Consider the following 22,623-nt stretch of genomic DNA (forward strand, 5'->3'; position numbering starts at 1 on the left):
AATTGGCAAGTTACTCCTATTTGGAATTTGCCATACTAGGCTATAAGCATGTGTTCACGCACAGGTTAAGTGGTCTTTTTCATTTTCGTAGGTATATTTAATATAATTTGATATAAAAAATGGTATAGAATAGATGATATAATTCTATAAATAGAAATAGGAAACAATGAAAATAACGAAATTTAGGGGTGGTGGAAACTAACGTGGGGATATGTTTTTACATAAATAAAACATTTTTTCAATTTTTAAGGCAAAGTGGGTCTTTTCTTTTTCCTTTTATTTTATTTTTAATTTTAAACTTTTTCAATTTTTATTATATATTATTCACATTTAATACATTTTTTCTTTCTTAAGATTTTGTTTTGTTTTTCCCAAGTTCTTAAAATTTTGATTTTGATTTTGATTTTTGCCAAAACTAGGAAGGGGAGAGGGGAAACTCACACACACAAGTACCATGGGGGCTTGAACCCAGGACCACTTGGGAGCACACCAAGGGGTCATTTACTTACCAAGAATGGAAGAAGTAAGGAATTGAGGAATTTAGAAATCAGGGAAGTAATGAATTAGTATGGGAAGAATCATTCCCATTAAGTTGTTTACAAACCATATGGAATCAGCACAAGAATAGAGTTGATTCCCATTGTTATTGTTTACTAAGTCTCATGAATTAGAACCTAAACTAATTTGATTACTAAGATGCCCTGCACATATAAATGTATATTTTTCACTTGAATAACTTGTAAAAAAGCAAATTGAATAATATAAGATACTATATAACGAGTGATGAAAAAACTAGTATATAAAAATATAAGGAATATAATAGGAAAAAAAAAAAACAAATATGACACGGTGATAAGAAGCATAACAAGACAAGTAGAGGCTAGCAACCAAGGTGAAAAGGGAAAAATTTTGCTTTTTCCAACGGTGATTAATAAACAACCATTGATTTTTTTTTTTCGGCTTCAAAGTCTGGTTTCTTCATTTTATGGGATGGAAGAACATAACAAGTGTCAATAGTTTTTGTTTTATGTCCATGTTGTTCCTCCATATTGTGGTGCTAAACTAACCAATTTCAAATAATATCAAATAATAATAACCTAAGCATAATCTTGATAATATAAAAGTGACATGAGTTTTTATTTGTCTAGGGTTTAGGGTGTTTTGTAATTATCTTAAAGTGGTAAGGGTATTTTTGGAAGGTAGTAAGGGAAAAATGGAATGGGAATCGGATCAACTACCCCTCCCTAGTTGTCTAGGGTTTAGGGTTTAGGGTGTTTTGTAGTTATCTTAAAGTGGTAAGGGTATTTTTGGAAGGTAGTAAGGGAAAAATGGAATGGGAATCGGATCAACTACCCCTCCCTAGTTGATCTGATTACTCATCTTGAGGGGATGTGATTACGGATTTTGAGGTGGGACCCATGCATTTTTTCATTCCTAAGACCATTTTGTGTGATTTTGATTAGGGTTAAGTGGTCTTTTCATTTTTAGGTATATTGTATATTTTATTTTACAACCAATGTGGTTTTGACACTTGTTAAATGATTTTAATATCTTTATACCTTTTTGTTGAAACTTTGTCAATGTTTTAAGGAGGAGCTCGTCCTCAATTTTACGAAGTCAAGTCATGCTAGATTTTAAATTTATTAGTAAACAGAAATGGGAGAAGAATAAAAATGAAAAGTAAGAAAACAGGGTGGGTATTTTGTTTTTATTTTAAACATTTTCAATTTTGACTATATATTATTCTCGTTTAATAAATTTCTTCTTTCTCAAGCGCAGTTGCATTATTGCTGCTTGCATCACTTCACAGGTCATTTCTCATTTGGTTCATTTTAGACAAAAGTCTCTCTCTCATGCAACATAGTATACAGTACAAGGAACATTAATATTTCAGTATTAGTCTACTCCAATCCTATGTTTTCTAATGCATTAATATTTTTTAGGAAAATGCTAGGCTTACCACATTTTTCATACCACATTCATACCACCTCTCTAATAGAGATGGGCCCCATTGTATTGGTGGGCTCCACCTCTATTAGAGAGGTGGTATGAATGTGGTATGAAAAATGTGGTAAGCCTAGCATTACCCTATTTTTTATTGGAAAATGCTAGGCTTACCATATTTTTCATACCACATTCATACCACCTCTCTAATAGAGGTGGGCCCCATTGTATTGGTGGGCTCCACCTCTATTAGAGAGGTGGTATGAATGTGGTATGAAAAATATGGTAAGCCCAGCATTACCCTTTTTTATTTCTATCCAAATCCAAGTAAGAAACTCCTTACAAAGAATACAAAGAATAACAGTAGCTTGCAGCAATTGGACCATTAAGCCTCTGCCCTGATCTTATCTATATCTAATACACAATTTGAATCAGCAGAAACATAACTATGTTTGTATTTTAGAACAATACGGTTGTGAGAATCTTCTCATACTCATTACTCAATCTAAAAACACCACTTGCACATATGGGGATATGGGTGCTTTTGTCTACAAAAAGTAAACAAGACTCGAAATAAACACAACACTTGAATCAGCTCAAGAAGAAGATGAGGACTGAAAACTCTTGGCCGGAGTGAAAAGAGCAACGGCACCATGTTCAGGCTTCGAGAATTTCCGATAAACTGCTTGAAGATTGCTTTCTGCAGCTTTCAAGTGAAAGCCAACCAGGAGCTTGGCGCAATCCCTGTTGTATGACAAAAGGACACAAGACTCCACAATTAGTATATATTGACTGCAAATATGCTAATTATAATTTATAGCTGAGGAGGGTTATAACTTAGTACATATATAGACGAAGAAGACATTACCTTAACTGTTCTTCAGAGTAGCCAGTGTGGTGCTTCAGAGTTTCAGTCCAGAAAGGAGCTTTGTTGAGGGTGCAACGTGCAGTATAGACAGCTGCAGCAGCTATCAGGGAGGGAGAGTACCGAATAGTAGTTGGATAATGCATAATTCCGAGCTCAGCTAGAAAGAAAACCATATTCTTCATCTGCATTACAAAAACGTAAGAGAATCAAATTAGTAAATGTTACTTCACTAAAAATAGAGCTTAAAGCATTCATGGTTATATTGTCATGGTGAAATAAGTACCTCTTCACCAGGTGAAACAGAGGCTTTGATGTATCTAGACAGGAAGACATATGGGGTAGGAACTGTCAGGTACCATTCTAACTTCCCCAGAATTGCTTTCTCCATCAGAAGTATCTGATCACCAGTGTATGCATAGTCTGATAAGCAAACAAAGTCATTGACCTGCATATCAAGAACCCATTTTCAGATTAAAAAAGATACAAGTTTGAAATCAAGTATGAATAATTCATAAAACAACTGAATAAGAGAACATTACCTGTGGAGCCCAGATTTCCTCATATTTGGATGCTATAACCATAGAACTAATACCAACTAGCTGAAGTTCCCTCCTAGAAACGATCTTCTTTGACAAGTATCGATCAATTATGTTCACAGTCAGGTAGAAGGTTTCAGGCATCAGTTCAAATTTCCTGTGAACTTCTACCAACCAGTCTATTAGGATTGATCTCATCTTTGGGTTTATGTCTGGCTGCGACTCCATGTAATCATTAACTCTGCTGTCATCCTGCACAAGGAAGTTTTCTTTAGTAAGAGAAGTGATAGGAAAAGGGGAAATTTGAAGTGAGGGGGGAAGAGAACAAGAACATACTTCAGTGAGCTTGTAGAACTGGTACAAGTCATCAATGTATTCCACCACAGCTAATTCATCATTAACATCAGCTGAATCAAAATCAACAATCTTTTCCTTTGGCTTGATGTTAACTCCACCAGCCATAGCCTGCAGCAAACAAAAATTCAATACCCCAACAAATAAAGGGAAGCAATTCTCTCACAATATGCTAGAAAATCAACAAAACTCACCTTGCTTCGAGCTGTGAGGATCGAAGTCAGAGTCTTGACTTCCTTCCTTGAAGGCCCTTCTACTGGCTTGCATTGGTTCACTGGTTTATCCTTTACTCTTTCATCAGAACTTATAACAACCAGAGTCTCAGATTTTGGCTTTTCAATTGCCTTCTTGGGAGCTACAGCCACTGCCACCTTCTTGGCAGGACCTCGTTTTTTATCTTCAACAACCGGCAGCACAGGGTTCTACAAATTTAAAAAGCCCAATACCATGAACAGGTATAATTAACTTCAAGATTCAAAACTAGATATTCATTATATAAAGAAAGAGATAAAAAGCAGTGGTTCAAGATTATTACCACATGATTCTTTTCTGCTTGTGCTTGTTGTGCCTTTGCTAACAGTTGTGCATGAAAACTTCTGCAAGTCAAGTACAACTTGTTAGTAATTTCGCCTGAGAGAGAGAGAGAGAGAGAGAGAGAGAGAGAGAGAGAAATAAACCTAGTTATGGGGCGAGAAATCTGAACAGGGGGCTTCCCTTCAACAATACGACCAGCCTCAAGATTATTACCAATGTCTCCAAGAACACGCCGGTTCCTTCTCTGTGCTTCATTCTTGACTTTGTCATTTCCTATAAGAAAAACAAACATGAACATATAAATAAAAAAACCTTGATTTTATGAATGAAAGAAATACATGAAAATGGCCGAAATAAAGAAATTAAAATACAAAAAACCCCCAAAAGAAATCTGAAATCGCTACAACCCAATCAATTCTGCGTTCCAAATTTACAAATAGGGAAAGAAACAGAAAAGGGCATATCCAAATAATCAAAAAAACTGAAATGATGAAATAAAATTTGGGAAAAAAGAAATCTTGCACTGATCTAGATGAATAACCAACCCACCAATGATCAAGGCAAGAGAAACCCAGATAAAACGACATCGAAAGATCTCAGAAATAAAAATGATGAATGCTATAAAAACCCATGGCATTATCGCAGAAACATAAACCCAATATGCTAAACGAAGAAAAGTACCCATGGCATTAAAATGAAATTTGAAAGAATCGTTGTTCTATTTAAAAAACAGAAGGTGGGATCGGTGAATACCTCTGGGTTGTTGTGGAAGAACTGCTGCTCTAGCGTGCTCCATGATTTGCTGAGATGAGATCTGTAGCCTTGTAGGGTTTCTGGATCCAATAAATTCACCCCAAGGAAAGTCTCCTTCTTTTCTCTCTCTCTCTCTCTCTCTCTCTGTTTGCTCTGCGCTTTGCGTTTCTTGTTTCATGAGTCTAATAGCAAAGCAAAGGGCACTATTTGAAGCTCCCGAACCGACGTTAGCCCCAACGGTCGAAATTTCAACCCCAACGGTCATATTTTCTTATTTGAAATCCGGACCGTTGGATTTTGCATACGGCTAAGATTCATTTTTAAGAAGGGTTTAAAATCGTGGTGTAATTGGTAAGTTTCATATTTGGCATTTGCCATATGACACACCAAACAACTTTGGCTGTTTTACCATATAACCCACATCAAAATTAACATGTCTCGTCTGGCACATTAAACGTACGTATCTCTTTTTTCTTTTTTTCCTTTTTTTCCTTTTTCCAGTTTTGATTGTTTTATTTTTTATTTTGTGTTTCACTTGACATGACAATTCTACTAGGGGGATTCACGAATTTATTTATTTTTGGTTTCTAAAAATGAATTAAACGATGTAATCAACTTCCCATAGGGTTTGAATAAAGATTAAAAAAAATAGCAAAAAATTTCACAACTGCGTGGGCCTTAAGTTTTATTTGTTTTGGGCCTTTCCCAAATGGTTTTTTGCCCAATATTTCCTCTCTTTTGTTGGATAGTGGAATTAAACCCCTCATTGAAATCCCCTCATCCACGAGAACTTCTATAATGAAAGGGATTTTGATAAGGAGTTCAATCCAACCATTCAATCATTAAAAGAAAAGTTCAAGTTCAATATTTTCTCTCTTGTTGTGTAGTGGGATTAAACCTCTCATTAAATCACCTCACCCACAACCTCCCTTATTATAACATTTCCGTGACTTGTATGCTTAGAAAGGGCAATTTTTTTTGGGTAATTTGTGGGTTCAGGCCCATCTACATTTCATGTCATCCAACGCAACCCAATAATAATCCCAATTTGAGTGAAAATGAACCCTTTTTTAATTTTTGCATAACAAAAAATTTGGGCACATTTTGACATGTTTAAGCCAAAAACGTAGTCATATGTGCAAATATCAATTTGGCAATACAAGCTGAGATTCAAATAGGAAATGCAAAGACAAATAACAATTGAAACAAGAACCCAGCAATATCAACACAAATCCAACTAGCCATTAGATTTCAGATCCATATTACGCCCCCGCATTACACAAACCCAACTGAATGGTTCAACGACTTGTCGTCTCAGCACAAGCCAAAACAAAGACTAAGGCATAAGGCAAACATCTACAACTAACTACATGCCGTTCAAACATCATAGACTAAATAATTCCTAAATTGCTCTCTGAATTGCTCTCTGAATCTCCTCAAGCCCTCTCGCCTCTGATCCGACGAGCGAGCTGGATGTCCTTGGGCATAATGGTGACTCTCTTGGCATGAATGGCGCAGAGATTGGTGTCCTCGAACAGACCCACCAAGTAGGCCTCCGCCGCCTCCTGCAGCGCCGCCACGGCGCTGCTCTGAAACCGGAGATCGGTCTTGAAATCCTGAGCGATCTCCCTCACAAGCCTTTGAAATGGAAGCTTGCGGATCAGGAGCTCAGTGCTCTTCTGGTACTTTCTGATCTCTCTCAGAGCCACAGTTCCTGGCCTGAAACGGTGAGGCTTCTTCACCCCTCCAGTCGCTGGGGCTGACTTACGGGCAGCCTTCGTGGCCAGCTGCTTACGTGGCGCCTTGCCTCCGGTCGACTTACGAGCAGTCTGCTTAGTACGAGCCATTTGGAGTTGGTTTTGATGTGAATGATGGAAAGATTTGGGTGTCTGGTTAGCGAGAAAATGAGAGAAAAAGGAGGGCGATATGAATTTGTGAATTGGGGAGGTTTTGATGAGTTTTATTTATAGAGTGAGAGTGTGGAGAAGCGGCGGGTTTGAAATTTTGGTCAAATTTTGAAAGTTTTGGATCGGTGGATATGGAGCGTTGATTTGTATTGTTATCAATGGTGGATATTATTTGTTGTAGGTTGTTAGGGATTGCGATCCGTGTGCACTGTAAGTGGACCAATAAAATTGGTTTATTCTAGCGGCAACGGAATATTTTCACTCCTTTTCAATTTTTGAGTTGGCGGGTCAAGTATTCGAGTGTGGATTGAACAGTAAGGATCAATGAAAGTTGGATTTGCTTTGAAAAAAACATAATGAAATTTGGGCTTCATTCCCCATTAAACTAGCCCGATGCATCTCACTTTGGGCTTTCAAACTTTAATTTTTACAAAACAATATTCTAACTACTTTAATCTACGAGCAGGGAAATCGAATATGGTGTATGAGAGAGCGGATACGCTGCCTTTCACCAACTAATCTAACCCACATCTGCAAAGGACTTTCCAACTTCAGACGAACATGGTCTCTTCCTTGATGAGTCATGGCATAGATAGTTTCTTTTGTTTTTCTTGGTCAAGCACCCAACTAATCATGCCAATTGCCAAGTAATTTTGATATGCTTATGCTTAGGAAGTTAGACAGTAAATTTCAAGCCATGGAATGGAACCCACAAAGTTAAGCAGCAAAATATTGTTCTGCATGATTCCCCTCATTCGTTACCCCCATCTCAAAAATATGCTTCAAAGTGCAACTTCATGGTGGCTGTCTAGACTAATTTTATAAGCAATACTTCTTTTTTTCTTTATAATCCTCTTCTTATTATTATGGCACGGTGGCACCACCATTTTTTTATTTTTTATAATGTGGATCAAACCCTTGTTCTCAATTTAGCTGAGACTTTTTAATGGCACAAGTTTGACTTTTATGCTCAAAAGCCATTTTTGGGAGGCACCATGTGATATTTAGAGGAGGTCAGATTCGGGAGGCACCATGTGATATTTAGAGGAGGTCAGATTCGGTGTCATACGCTTCCGCTGCGCGTGAACTCGTCCCTGAGTTCTCTTCGTCTTCACTGCCATGATACGGAGAAAGGTCTGCCACATTGAAGGTTGCTGATACTCCATAATTTCCTGGGAGTTCAATCTTGTAAGCATTATCCCCTACACGCCGGAGTACTTTAAATGGGCCATCAGCTCGTGGTTTCAACTTTCCATGCTTGCCCCGAGGAAACCGCTCTTTGCGAAGATGAATCCATACCAAATCTCCTTCTTTAAACGCAGCTGGCTTCCTATGCTTGTTAGCTTGCCTTTGATACTTCTCATTTTGTTTGATGATGTGCTCTTGCACTTGTTCATGAAGCTTTTTGATATTTTTAGCTTGCTCTTCTGCATCTCCACTAAACTGATAGCTTGTAGGTAGTGGCGCTAAGTCCAGGGGACTTATTGGATTGCTCCCATAAACCACCATGAAGGGACTAGAACCAGTAGATTGACTTGTCGAGCGGTTGTAAGCAAATTCAGCTTGTGCTAAAATTTGATCCCATTGGCGAATATTTTTACCCACCAAACTTCTTAAGAGATTTCCCAAGCTCCGATTGACTGCTTCAGTCTGTCCATCCGTTTGAGGATGGTGGGAGGAACTAAATTGTAAGGTTGTGCCCAGCTTCCTCCAAAGGGTCCGCCAAAAATGGCCAACAAATTTAGGATCTCTGTCAGATGTAATTGTCTTCGGAATGCCATGAAGCTTGACAATTTCTCGAAAATATAAATCAGCAATATGAGATGCATCCAATGTCTTGTTACATCTCTTAAAGAGCATTCAGGAATACACAAACGAACTCCTTTGAAAAGAAACCCATTTTGCAGCAAGTATGGGCCACGTGGCCTAATAGAACACTCAGACCAAATTTCTTTGAAAAAAGCATCATCCTCATAGAGTTCTTTAATCACTTCAAATCCCAACACTTTTGTTTGCATGGTACTCAAGCAAGAATGTCGCCTACTGAGCGCATCAGCCACTTGATTTTGTTTTCCTGACTTGTGCCTAATGTGAAATGTGTATGCTTGCAGAAATTCAACCCATCGAGCATGCCTGCGATTCAGCTTGTGTTGGCCATTAATAAATTGCAAAGCTTCATGATCGGAATATAGAATAAATTCTTGTGATATGAGATAATGGTGCCAATGATCCAGGGTCCTTACAATTGCATAAAATTCTTTGTCATAAGTCAAATATCTCGTGCGAGAGTTAGTCAACCTCTCACTGAAGAAAGCAATTGGTTTGCCTTCTTGACTTAGGACAGCACCAATTCCCACATTAGAAGCATCACAATCCACCTCGAACACCTTGCAAAAATCTGGTAGAACTAGGATAGGAGCTTCTGTCATTTTCTTTTTGATAAGTTCAAAGCTTTTCTGAGCCTCATGAGTCCATAAGAATTTTCCCTCTTTCAAGCACTCAGTGATCGGAGCAATAATTGTACTAAACGCCTTGATGAAACGACGATAAAAGGAAGCAAGGCCATGGAAGCTTCGAACATCGTGAATCGACTTTGGCACAGGCCAACATGTAATAGCCTCAATCTTGCTAGAATCTATCATAATTCCTTCACCTGACACAACATAGCCTAGAAAAACCAATTTATTTGTCAAGAATTCACACTTCTTAAGGTTGGCATACAACTTTTGTTCTCGTAGAACATTGAACACTTGACGAAGATGCTCCTTGTGTGTATCTGGATCTTTGCTGTAGACGAGAATGTCATCAAAATACACCACCACAAACCGTCCAATAAAAGATTTAAAAACATGATTCATAAGCCGCATAAAAGTACTAGGAGCATTAGATAACCCAAAAGGCATTACCATCCACTCGTAGAGGCCATCCCTTGTCTTGAAAGCAGTTTTCCATTCATCTCCAGGTCTCATACGAATTTGATGATATCCACTTCGCAAGTCTATTTTAGAGAACACGGTGGCACCATGGAGTTGATCAAGAAGATCATCAAGACGAGGAATAGGAAAGCGATATTTGATGGTTATCTTGTTCACTGCTCGACTATCCACACACATACGCCAAGTGTCATCTTTCTTTGGTACGAGAAGTGCGGGTACCGCACAAGGACTCATGCTGTCTCTTATTAATCCTTTGCTCAACAGCTCATCAACTTGCCTCTGGAGCTCCTCGAAGTCTTTAGGGTTCATTCTATATGCTGCTTTATTTGGAATAACGGCCCCGGGAATGAAGTCAATGCAATGTTGGATATCCCTCATTGGTGGAAGCCCAGCTGGAATTTCCTTTGGGATGACGTCTTGAAATTCTTGAAGCAAAGGGCGCAATGTAGGAGGTATCCCAACCTTCATTTCATTCTCTTCCATTACCACCAGTGCATATGCTTCCTTAATTTCTTCAAAAGCAATCAAGAACTCAGACTTGGTCAATAAGTTGTTTCCATCTACTTTCATTGGCTTTGGACTGCTCCCTGACTTCATAGGACCCAAAACAATCTTAACTCCATCCTTTTCAAAGGTATAGGTGTTTCTGAACCCGTCATGCACGACTTTCCTATCATATTGCCAAGGCCTCCCAAGTAGCAAATGACACGCATCCATGGGAACAACATCACACCATATTTCATCCTTATAATTTTGCCCAATAGAAAACTGAACTAAGCACTTTTTGTTAACCCTTACCTCATTCCCCTTTTGCAACCAAGAGAGCTTGTAAGGTTGTGGGTGCTCCATCATTTTAAGATTTAATTTCTCCATCATGGTGGTAGCCACCACATTTTCACAACTTCCTCCATCAATGATGACATTGCACACCTTGCCAAGGGAAGTACACCGTGTGTGAAATATATTATTTCGAAGCCAATTGTCTTCCTGCACTTGGGCTGCATTTAAACTTCTTCGAATGACTAAGCTCTCTCCTTCATCACCATATGTTAATTCTTCGTCAAACCTTGGTCCCTCACCCAAATTTAAATCAACTTCTTCATTGAATTCTTCCTCATTTTCTTCTACAAACGAAACTATCTTGCGGTTTGGGCAGTCAGATGCAATATGACCCAATCCCTGACACTTGAAACAACGAACTGAGTTTGAACGACTTGAACTCGCTGAACCTTCTTGCTTGCGGGTTGGCTTTGAGAAGGCATATGTTTTTGGAGCTGAGGCAGGTTTTCCAATAGCTATTGGTGCTCGATTTGAATTACCCTCCTTGAGCCAAGATCTTGAGGTACCACCACGACTTTCCTTAATCTGCTTTTCAACCTTTAAAGATAATTTCTCAACATCCCCATAAGACCAATATGGCTGTAGTTGTACAATGTTGCGAATCTCAGAGCGGAGTCCCCCAAGATAGCGAGCAATTGTTTGCTCCTCTGGTTCTATGATGTCGCAAAGCATGCGTAATTTGTCAAATTCTGTTGTATACTCCTCCACAGACACATCACTTTGCTTGAAATTATGAAACTTGAGGAAACAATCTTGGCGGTAGTTTTCTGGAATGAATTTCTTCTTCAATTCTCTTCTCATCTTTTCCCATGATTCAATCCGCCTCTTTCCTTCCCGAACCCGCTGTTTGTTGAGATGTTCCCACCAAATTGAAGCATGTTTCTTCAATTTGATTGCTACTAGTTTCACCCTGCGATCTTCTGCCACATCCTTGTAATCAAATATTCTCTCCACAGTGTTGAGCCAATCCATGAACTCTTCTGGCTGCATTTTGCCTTCAAATTCAGGGACGTCAACTTTGATGCCAAAGTTTTGCTGGAAATAATTATTCCTTCCATGATGCCTATGGTTGTTCTCAATGCTTGAGTCTCGATCATGTTCACGACCAAAAGGGTTGTACTCCTCTTCGCCATCCGATGCTTCATTCTCTGACTCATAATGGGGATCATCATGTTCCAGAGGTTCGTAGCGCTCTAGACGCTGCTGCAGTTGCTGCACTTGTCTCCTCAGATCGTCCACTTCGATATCACGCAGATATCTTTCACGAACTGGTGGATTTTGTCGATTCTGAGGTTGACGACCTCCTCGACCTCCACGCCTTCCAGCCATGAACGGGAAAAACTCTGATACCAATCTGACACCGGATTTTGCAGAGATTAAGTGAGAAAACACAAGTGAGACTCGAGGGTCGGTAACTCGCCACTCTAAGGAATCCCCCAAAGAGATAAGAGTCGGGAAGTTAGAAGAACTCCTTCTTCTAGAAAGCCAAAGGCTATGAAAACTCACTCAAATTCTTGTCCGTTTATTCCATAAAGGGGTGAAGGGTTTACATAGTGTTCATGGAACAATCCTCCATGTATAGAATAGCCTTCTTAATTAGCCATACATGCACCAACGCATAATGCCCACAATTAATTACCATACATGAATCAAAAATAGAAAACATTGTAATGGACTTGACTTAAATGAGATGAATGCACCATGTGATATTTAAAGGGAAATGATTTATCATCTATCCAAAAGATTCATATTTGGCTTAAATTAAAAGATACCATTTTCCTTTTGCACGTAACTTATCGCAAACTATTTCTAACTAAACTTTTATATTATTTTAGAAAGACCCATTAATTAGTTAATTAACTAATGGACCTCTGCTGCTTCTAATAATAGTTTACATGATTAGGATTTAATGATTTGTAGGTGAAGCTAACTATACCAAATTAATATTTATATGAAGATGCCTATAGTTTGTTAATATCCATAATATCTAACGTATACTTTAGGCCATGAGATTATGATCACTCCATCGCTCTCACTACTTGGCGGTGACTCAAGCACATGTACTTGAATCTTTGACTATTTCTTTGATCATAAAAATCTCTTTCATGTTTCCTTAACTTCCCAGGTAACCTACATCAATTGATAGTTCTACACCCATCAAGACTGTTATTCTCACCCGCCTGTCTCCCCAACTTGGAGCTCACAAACATTGCAAACTAAGCAAGATGTCCTAAAACGTAACAAACTCCTTTTCTTCAATATTCATTATTATTTTGTTGTACATTATTAATTCCATTATCAAAAAGAAAGAAGAAGAAGAAAAAAAAAAACAGTCTTTTGAGTGTTTGTAGGATTGAAGGACTCTAATGCAATGCAACTAAGTTTCTCCTCCTTCACAACATTCAAAGAAGCTTTTTCATCTTCTGTGGATAACTGGTTTTTAATGGGTTGCTTTTTGTTTTGCTGATGATTTTGAGGGCTACGTGATGCCATATTGATTGGTGCCTCTGTTAGATCATTGGCATATGGGGCTGTTGGATTCATTGGTGGGAAACGAAGTTAAGAAGTTTGTGAAACGAAAAGACAGTGATGCAGGAGAAGCAGGTTTGGCAACACATGCATTCTGTGAGCTGCATCATCTGTTAGTAAAGTCAAAGACAAAACATAGACATCCCTAAATGGCTTGTCTACCACCTTGTTACTTTTCCTTGTTTTCATATTCCTTGTTTTAGGGATGGAAACTCTCCATGTTTCCCTCCATGTCTTGTGCATTGTTTGTAACTAATAATCACCTTGTATACTTGTATATCTAACCCTTCACTAAGTAAGAAACTCAATTGGCAGATTTGAATTCTCTGCAAAACCTATCTTGTTATACATTCTCAACTCTCTCAATTACACTATATTTGGCATGGTATCAGAGCAATCGATTTTGGTTGCCTCTGCATAACCTTGTTCTTGCCTAAATCTCTACCTATCCTTGCCCATAATTTGCTGTTATATTATTCCTACCTCATACTTTGCCTTGCCTCAAAATTGGTCTTGATCACAAGCCCTTTTTGTGCTCTTGTTTGCTGAAGTTTTAAGCTATTTCTTCCTCTACATCCTTTTATATACTTACCTCATGGGTGACACCAACGACTCCATCAACGACTCCACGGACGACTCCTCTAAAATCGACTCCACCAAGATCGACTCCACAACACCACCACCACCCCGGTCCTCTCATGACTACTCTCCAATTACTCCTGATAAGTTGGATGGGTCCAACTATCCTGCATGGTCTCGTAGTGTTCGCTTGGCCATCACTGCTCGTCGTATGGCTGGTTTCATTAATGGTAAAAAGATTGCCCCTGCCATTGATGATCCTAGCTATGAAGCTTGGGATGAAGACAACTGTTTGGTGCAGTCATGGCTCCTCAACTCCATGACCAAAAATGTACGTGCCTTATTTGATCACTGCTCAACGGCTTATGCGGTGTGGGACGCAGCTCGGAAGACATATACTGTCACACAGAATAGCTCCAAGTTGTACCAACTCCGTCGTCAGTCAGTCACCACCTCTCAAAGTGGTGAACCTGTGAATGTATTCTACGAAAAATTACACATAATATGGCAGGAAATTGACAGCCTCCGTCCCTGCAAACATACCAATCCCGATGATGTGGCTCTTCACCAACAAGCACTTGAGGTGGAACGTGTGTACGATTTTTTGGGAGGACTCGATCCCAACTTTGATTCCGTTCGTAGTCGGATTCTTGCCATGAATCCGCTTCCAGCAGTCATTGAAGCTTATGCACTAGTGGTAGAAGAAGATAATCGCCAATCTTCCATGCTTGGCGGTGGGAGTGCAATGGCGGTCAAGCCATATCGGCCACCACACCGTACGTCCTCCGGACTTCCCCCCCGGGGTCCCAAAACTGACAATGCAAAGGGAACTGAGAAGTGCACTCATTGTGGTGGTGATCATCTTGTTGAGAAGTGCTTCAAGCTTCATGGTTATCCTGAGTGGTGGGATGCTTTCAAATCCCGCAACAAAACACCCAAGGCAGCATGTGTTATAACTACCGATGCCTCTCCATCTTCCACCCTACTCTCCGACTCCGAATCAGGTACACAACCCACTACATGGATAATTGACACAGGTGCCACTGATCATATGACTTTTGACTCTACTATGTTTTCCACAATATCTTCTAAGTCTCGTCATCCTTACATCACTAGTGCCAATGGAGTCCCCTCTAATGTTGCTGGTGAAGGAACTATATCACTTTCCCCTTCCTTATCTTTATCTCATACACTACTTGTTCCCTCCATCAATTGCAATTTGCTGTCTGTTGGAAAATTACTTGACTCACATAACTGTTATGCCACATTCTATCCTTCCCATTGTCTTTTTCAGGACCTCACGACTCACGCGACGATTGGGCATGGTAAACGAAGAGGGGGGTTGTATTCCTTGACGGTCTCTTCACCACCAAGGGCAGCTCATACTCAAGGTTCCAGCTCACAAGCTCGCAATCAACATCAGATTTGGCTTTGGCATCGTCGTCTAGGACATCCATCCTTTGGCTATCTTCAACGTTTGTTTCCGTCTTTGTTTCGTGGCCTAGATCATTCTCAGTTTCAGTGTGAAACCTGTGTATTGGCCAAAAGCCATCGAACTGTTTTTCCCTTAAGTGATAATAAAACGGAATTCCCTTTTGATTTGGTTCACTCTGATGTTTGGGGTCCTGCTAAAGTTTCTTCCAATGGCAAAAGATGGTTTATTACATTTATTGATGATTGTACTCGCATGACTTGGGTATATTTACTAGCTCATAAAAGTGACGTTTCCGCTGCAATCCGTGAATTTCATGCTATGATTACCACACAGTTCCAAGCTTCCATCAAAGTATTCCGGTCTGATAATGGTGGGGAATATGTGAACAATGTCTTGGCACATTTCTTTCGAGACCAAGGCATCATTCATCAAACCTCCACATCTTTCACTCCGCAACAAAATGGTGTCGCAGAGCGAAAGAATCGACAATTACTTGAGGTTACTCGTGCTTACATGCTGGATAAATCGGTCCCTCACTACTTATGGGGACATGCCCTTCTTTCTGCAGTATATGTAATTAATCGAGTGCCGAGTAGTGTTTTGAAGTTTGAAACTCCACTGAACACCTTGGCTCGTCATGTCTCTCTTCCTACAGTCCTCAAGCTGCCTCCTCGCATATTTGGTTGTGTTGTATATGCTCATGTTCCATCTCATCAAAGAAGTAAGCTGGACCCTTGTGCCATTCGATGTGTGTTCGTTGGGTATGGATCAACTCAAAAGGGATACAAGTGTTACCATCCTCCTACTCGTAAGCTCTTTGTCACTATGGATGCCACATTTCATGAAGATTTATCCTACTTTAAAGCTGCTATGCCCCCTTCTCTTCAGGGGGAGAGAAGGAATGAAGAGAAGGAAGAAAAGGAAGAAAATATCCAAGTCTGTGACAAAACGACCGGTCGCAACCCAGAAGCGATCGGTCGCTTTCCTGAAACGACCGGTCGCACTGACCACAGCGACCGGTCGCATTGCTCCAGCGATGATGAAGATCAACTCTGTGACAAAACGACCGGTCGCAACCCAGAAGCGACCGGTCGCTTTCCTGAAACGACCGGTCGCACTGACCACGACCGGTCGCCTTGCTCCAGCGATGATGAAGATCGACTCTGTGACAAAACGACCGGTCGTAATCCAGAAGCGACCGGTCGTCGTGACAAAACGACCGGTCGCACAGAATCCAGCGACCGGTCGCCAAGCACCAGTGAACTTCAAAATTTGGACATCGATGAAGGTATTGGAAAATTGTCGTTCTTATTTGGTGAAGATCCCGGAGGAGACAATTCAAATGGTTGCTGCGATCAACAACAAAATACAACCCCTTCTTCTCAACCATCGGACCAGTCGTCTCGTGATGAGGAAACACTTGAGGTAATTCCCGAAGCACCTAATGCTATACCATACACTCTCCCACCTAGGACCACTAGAGGAAAACCCAAGCCTCAATATTGTCCTGACCTTACTGCCAAATCTAAATATCCCATTAATAACCATGTTTCAACTCATAGATTGTCAAAGTCATATGCATCATTTGTCAATCAATTATCTACTGTATGTGTTCCAAATAAGTGGCAGGATGCTATAACAGATTCCAGATGGGCTGAAGCAATGGCGATTGAAATGGAAGCTCTGGAAAAGAATTCTACATGGGAAATGGTCCAGTTGCCACAAGGGAAGAAACCAGTTGGATGTCGGTGGATATACACCATTAAATACAAAGCTGATGGATCCATAGATCGATACAAAGCTCGATTAGTGGCCAAAGGGTATACACAAACATATGGAATTGACTACCAAGAGACATTTGCACCTGTTGCCAAGATCAATACCGTACGTGTTCTCATGTCATTGGCTGCAAACCTTGATTGGCCACTTTTGCAGTATGATGTAAAGAATGCATTTCTTCACGGGGAATTGCAAGAAGAAGTGTATATGGAACCACCACCAGGGATCTCCATGGCACTTGGTCCCAACACCGTGTGCAAGCTGAGAAAATCATTATACGGGCTAAAGCAGTCACCACGAGCCTGGTTTGGAAAATTCACAGATTCTATGAAGCGCTTTGGGTACACTCAGAGCCACTCGGATCACACTTTATTCTTAAAGCGTCGTGGTGACAAACTTACGGCCCTTATCATCTATGTTGATGATATGGTGGTTACCGGTAATGACAATGAAGAAATGAAGAATCTGCAGAAGCTCCTTGCTAGTAAATTTGAGATGAAGGAATTAGGTGAGTTACAATATTTTCTTGGCATAGAAGTTGCTAGATCAACACATGGCATATTTCTATCCCAACGAAAATATGTGTTAGACTTGTTAACAGAAACTGGAATGCTTGATTGTAAGCCAGCTGACACACCTATTGAGCAGAACCACAAGTTAGGGATGTATCCAGACCAAGCACCCACTGACAAAGAAAGGTATCAAAGATTGGTTGGGCGACTGATTTATCTATCACACACACGCCCCGACATAGCTTATGCTGTGAGTATGGTGAGTCAGTTTATGCATCAACCAAGTGAGGCACACATGAATGCAGTAACTCGGATCATGAGGTACTTGAAGGCTGCCCCTGCCAAAGGGTTGATATTCTCCAAACATACACATATGAACCCAGAAGGATACACAGATGCGGATTGGGCAGGATCCATCACAGATAGACGTTCTACTTCTGGATACTTTACATTTGTGGGGGGCAACTTAGTCACTTGGAGAAGTAAGAAGCAAAAAGTTGTGGCTAGATCAAGTGCTGAAGCAGAATTTAGGGGAATGGCTCAAGGAGTTTGTGAATTGCTCTGGTTACGGAAATTACTGAAGGATCTGGGAATTAAACCATTGAAAGCTACAAACTTGTACTGCGACAATAAATCAGCTATCGAGATAGCACATAACCCAGTACAACACGACCGTACCAAACATGTGGAAGTCGACCGACACTTCATCAAAGAGAAACTAGAAAGGGGTATAATCAAGTTTCCATTTGTAAACTCGGAAAACCAACTTGCTGACATCTTGACGAAGGCCGTATCAAGTAAAGTTTTCCATGACTCACTGGACAAGTTGGGCATGCGTGATATCTTTGCACCAACTTGAGGGGGAGTGTTAGTAAAGTCAAAGACAAAACATAGACATCCCTAAATGGCTTGTCTACCACCTTGTTACTTTTCCTTGTTTTCATATTCCTTGTTTTAGGGATGGAAACTCTCCATGTTTCCCTCCATGTCTTGTGCATTGTTTGTAACTAATAATCACCTTGTATACTTGTATATCTAACCCTTCACTAAGTAAGAAACTCAATTGGCAGATTTGAATTCTCTGCAAAACCTATCTTGTTATACATTCTCAACTCTCTCAATTACACTATATTTGGCATCATCACCATTATCATTATATGATTATATTTCTTTTTTGATTGGCTCTGTTTTGTAATGTACTGTGGCTATGGCTTCTCTTTAATTTTGTGTTCTTTTATTGAGTGAAAATATGAACACTGTTTTCCGGGTATCTGGGTTTTCCTCTTTGATACCGTATCAATGATACGTATTGCTTGTGGAGTTGTTGAAGCTGAACTTGGTTCATTCTGTTTGTGCTGCAACTACAGTGGTTTTTCTGATTTATTTTGTACCAAGATAATTTGGATAGCTTCAAGTTTTTATTACATATAAATAAATCAATAAAAGAGGTTTTATTGCCTGAATGCTTTGATTTGTTTGATAGTATACAAGAAATTGTTTCTTTTCTCAGTCCATGTGAATACTGAAACAATCTGCAGGGCTCACCAAAATGAAAAGCAAGGAAAATGTGTGTGTATTAAACCCTTTTGGAAACCACAAAATGAAAATTATCTTTTCTACTTCTTCAGGTTCTTGTAGTTCTGATATTCCTAATTATCAGGTCGAGCACTGGAAGAACTCAGAGGTTCTATCTACAATGAAATTCGAACGTCAGAAGGCGCCAAGCGCCAACAGCAATGGTTTTGTGGGCCAGTCGTGGCTATGACCTTCAATTTCATTGTCTCTGTGGGGATTATCCTGGCAAACAAACTAGTCAGAGCCTTGTCCTTCTCTTCTTACCTACTTTTTTTTAGATAGTATGCTTTAGCAATTTTACAAGGTCCATAAGATTTTTTGTTGGGAATATTTTCCATTTGATTTTAATCATTTTGTTTAACAATCTTATGCTCAAGTTGCATTTCTGCTTCCAGGTAATGGGGAGAGTTGGATTTAAGTTCCCAATCTTTCTCACATTGATCCATTATGTGACATCATGGTTGCTTCTTGCCATTTTCAAGACACTTTCAATTCTTCCAGTTGCTCCTCCGTCTAAAACTACTCCTTTCTCTTCTATCTTCTCCTTAGGTGCTGTCATGGCTTTTGCCTCAGGTCTTGCCAATATAAGCCTAAAGCATAACAGGTCCTTCCTTGCTAGCTTTCTTGCATCTTGTATGTAGTACTAACTTGTTACAAACATACATTGTTCGGCTTCCTCACCTTTCTGCTTGTTGCAGTGTTGGCTTCTACCAGATGGCTAAAATTGCTGTCACTCCTACCATTGTTTCTGCTGACTTCATTCTCTTCAGGAAAACCATTTCTTTTAACAAGGTGAGTCAAAATACTTTTGCCCCATTTCTTTTGTTAACCTTCGTACCTTTTTTCAGGTTCAAAGAACCATACTTCTGTTCTCGTTTCGATTTCCTATCTCTATGCAGATAATCATCGGAAGTCATGGTTGTGCAGGTTTTGGCTTTGTCTCAGCAGGTGTGGCAATAGCAACCGTAACAGACGTGGAGTTCAATGTGTTCGGTGCTTTAATTGCAATTGCATGGATAGTCCCAAGTGCCATAAACAAAATCTTATGGTCTAATCTGCAACAGCAAGCCAATTGGACGGCGCTCGCGTAAGAATTAGAGTTCTTTCTTTAAATACCTCCTCCTTAAAGATGTTTAGTGAAGCAAATCGGTCAAATAATATACCCTATAAGAAAGAAAGAATGACAGTTTCTGATGTGGAAGTGTAGGCTGATGTGGAAGACAACGCCAGTCACAATATTCTTCCTACTAGCTCTGATGCCATGGTTGGATCCACCAGGAGTTCTACTTTTCCAATGGGATTTCAACAACACAACAGCCATTCTTATATCAGCACTCCTTGGTTTTCTCCTCCAATGGTCTGGAGCTTTGGCACTTGGGTGAGTCTCTTGTCACAAAGACAACTTTTGTACCTCATTTTACCTCACTGGAACTGGCTTGAAGTGGCTAGTTCTTGTTCTGTTTATGCAGGGCAACCTCAGCGACTTCACATGTTGTTCTTGGACAGTTCAAGACTTGTGTGATACTACTAGGGGGCTGTCTTATATTTAATTCGGATCCTGGGTTTGTGAGCATTTGCGGGGCTCTTGCAGCCCTCTGTGGAATGTCTGTTTACACATCACTAAACCTGCAAAAGTCGCAAGACAATGTGAGCATGCAGCTCCCAAAGCAAAGCTTACCGACGTTAAAACCAAAAGCCACCGACGAAGAACGTGTAGAGTCAGATGTAGAGGATACCACCAACCCCACAACTGCTGTGTGAACCAAGCAGGCTTACAAACCATTTTTGTGTGTTTGAGATGTAGAGAAGATACAACAACTACTGTTGTCTAAACTCTAAACCAAGCAGGCTTACAAACCATTTTTACTCATGCAGTCGTCAAATGAAACAAAATAGAAAAGGAAATTCTCTTACACCAATTACAACCTTTTTCTGTATGCAAGTGATATCGTGAGGAGGAAATCGAACACATGAAATGGTCTTTAACCACTTAAGTTACATTGCATACCAGTTACAACTATGACTCAACATTCTCTGTCATAGTAAACAGGTGTGACATTAGAAAGCAAAAATTGGTGAGGTCTCTAATTCATTCCACTTAACGAAAGAGAATGCAAGTTTGTGGTTAATACAAGCATCTAAAAACCAACGCTCAGTAGAATTAAATGGTAAGAAAGATGTGGTGTACTAAGGAATCCCTAAACCCTAAACCAATTTTGAAGAAACCCCTAAACTAATTTCATAGAAACCTATAAACCCTAAACCAATTTCGAAGAAACCCCTAAACCAATTTCATAGAAATCCATACACCCTAAACCAAATTCACAAAAACCCCAAATTTCAAATAAAAGGATGATGAACAGTACCTTATGGATATGAACCGTGGAGGTAAAGCTTGGATGAACAGACACCACTGAGGGAGGAAGACCACTGCATCGGAGAGAGAGAGAGAGTTACACGAGAGAGAGAGAGCTACGCAAGAGAGCTGAGCGACAGAGAGAGACGGAGCCAAGAGACCCTTTAAATTTTTGGGGGAGGAGTGGTATTTTCACAAAAAATTATAAAATGAGTGGCATTTTGAGCTATTTCCCTTTTTTTTAAAGCTGATTTTTTATGTTTACCTAGGGGTCATCATTTCGCCCGCGAGCTTATGGGCCAATGGGGTCCCGCCCGGCCCATCGAGAAAAAGCATGGCTCGGCACACAATGGGCCTTACACTAGCCTGGCCCGTTATTTTGTGGCTTGGGCTTGGGCTTGGGTGTTTGAAGCCCAGCCCCGCCCATAGGCCCGGCCCGATTAAGCCCAAGAAAGCCCAGCCCGACCCACCCACAAAAGCCCGGCCCGTTAGGCCCATATTTATATAGCCGTTAGGGGCTGTGCTTGTTTCTGGAAAAAAAAATAAAGGGAAAGGCCCAATAGCCATTTAGGTCAGACAGCCCAATACCCTCTATATAAAAGAGGCATTATCATATTCAGATCAGTCTAAACCTAGTGCCGCACCCACTTCACTCTTCCAACTAGGGGTGGGCACTCAAACCGGTGAACCGAAAATTCGAGCCAAACCACACTGAACCAAACCGGAAAAAAACCGAGTTGACCAAAAAGTCAACAACCGGTCAAAAATCGAACCGGACCAATTTGGACCAGTTTTGGATTCGATTTCATGTCTTAAAAAATTGGACCGGGCTGAACCGAATCGATCAAATTAAAAAATATATAATTTTAATATTTATTTATATTTAATGCTATATTTTTAATTTAATAACTAATATTTATTCAAGTTCAATTTCAAAATATCTCTCTTTTCTAACTTTAATATTTATTTTTATATGAAATTGAATAATTTGTTAATTTTCAAGTCTAAATAAATAAATTTTCAGTTGAAAATTGTATTAAAAAATAATTTAAAAAATATAATTTTTATAATCCGGTTCAACTCGAACCGAACCGGAACTAGTTCAGCCCAAATCGGAGAGTTTTTGAAATTTTTTAAATTAAAACCGAACCGATCCAAACCGAATGAATAGTACCAAATCGGTTCC

At 39.9% G+C, this 22,623-nt stretch overlaps 3 protein-coding genes across 3 annotated transcripts; 1 reads left to right on the plus strand and 2 right to left on the minus strand.

Annotated features, from left to right (window-relative positions):
* Window positions 1-2,338: 2,338 nt before the first annotated feature.
* On the minus strand, window positions 2,339-5,174 carry LOC110767933 (G2/mitotic-specific cyclin S13-7-like). The gene is made up of 9 exons (XM_021971597.2): window positions 4,990-5,174; window positions 4,380-4,509; window positions 4,238-4,298; window positions 3,897-4,124; window positions 3,685-3,813; window positions 3,352-3,600; window positions 3,096-3,257; window positions 2,813-2,994; window positions 2,339-2,688 (listed from the first exon to the last, which is right to left on the minus strand). The coding sequence occupies exons 1-9, from the start codon at window positions 5,165-5,167 to the stop codon at window positions 2,541-2,543; spliced, it is 1,467 nt and encodes a 488-aa protein (XP_021827289.2). The 5' UTR covers window positions 5,168-5,174; the 3' UTR covers window positions 2,339-2,540.
* Window positions 5,175-6,211: 1,037 nt separating this feature from the next.
* On the minus strand, window positions 6,212-6,933 carry LOC110767935 (histone H3.2). Its single transcript, XM_021971600.2, has one exon. It carries the CDS (start codon window positions 6,834-6,836, stop codon window positions 6,426-6,428), a length of 411 nt encoding a protein of 136 aa, XP_021827292.1. The 5' UTR covers window positions 6,837-6,933; the 3' UTR covers window positions 6,212-6,425.
* A 6,264-nt stretch (window positions 6,934-13,197) lies between these two features.
* On the plus strand, window positions 13,198-20,949 carry LOC110767931 (nucleotide-sugar uncharacterized transporter 2-like). The gene is made up of 7 exons (XM_088254740.1): window positions 13,198-13,276; window positions 19,167-19,306; window positions 19,477-19,685; window positions 19,780-19,873; window positions 19,981-20,168; window positions 20,289-20,459; window positions 20,551-20,949. The coding sequence occupies exons 1-7, from the start codon at window positions 13,198-13,200 to the stop codon at window positions 20,840-20,842; spliced, it is 1,173 nt and encodes a 390-aa protein (XP_088110866.1). The 3' UTR covers window positions 20,843-20,949.
* The last annotated feature ends 1,674 nt before the right edge of the window (window positions 20,950-22,623 follow it).

The sequence above is a fragment of the Prunus avium genome, chromosome 6, assembly GCF_965620075.1.
Source record: "Prunus avium chromosome 6, drPruAviu1.hap1.1, whole genome shotgun sequence".
Taxonomy (NCBI): domain Eukaryota; kingdom Viridiplantae; phylum Streptophyta; class Magnoliopsida; order Rosales; family Rosaceae; genus Prunus; species Prunus avium.

Bases quoted from the DNA above. Each gene is read 5' to 3' on its own strand.
- LOC110767933 (XM_021971597.2), bottom strand. From the start codon at position 5,167: ATGAAACAAGAAACGCAAAGCGCAGAGCAAACAGAGAGAGAGAGAGAG. The intron at 3,814-3,896 runs GTGAGTTTTGTT...TGTTTGCTGCAG, and splicing joins TCCTCACAGCTCGAAGCAAG to GCTATGGCTGGTGGAGTTAA. The intron at 2,995-3,095 runs GTACTTATTTCA...TTTGTAATGCAG, and splicing joins CTGTTTCACCTGGTGAAGAG to ATGAAGAATATGGTTTTCTT.
- LOC110767935 (XM_021971600.2), bottom strand. From the start codon at position 6,836: ATGGCTCGTACTAAGCAGACTGCTCGTAAGTCGACCGGAGGCAAGGCG.
- LOC110767931 (XM_088254740.1), top strand. From the start codon at position 13,198: ATGGGGCTGTTGGATTCATTGGTGGGAAACGAAGTTAAGAAGTTTGTG. The intron at 19,307-19,476 runs GCAAACAAACTA...TTCTGCTTCCAG, and splicing joins TCTCTGTGGGGATTATCCTG to GTAATGGGGAGAGTTGGATT. The intron at 19,874-19,980 runs GTGAGTCAAAAT...ATCTCTATGCAG, and splicing joins AAACCATTTCTTTTAACAAG to ATAATCATCGGAAGTCATGG.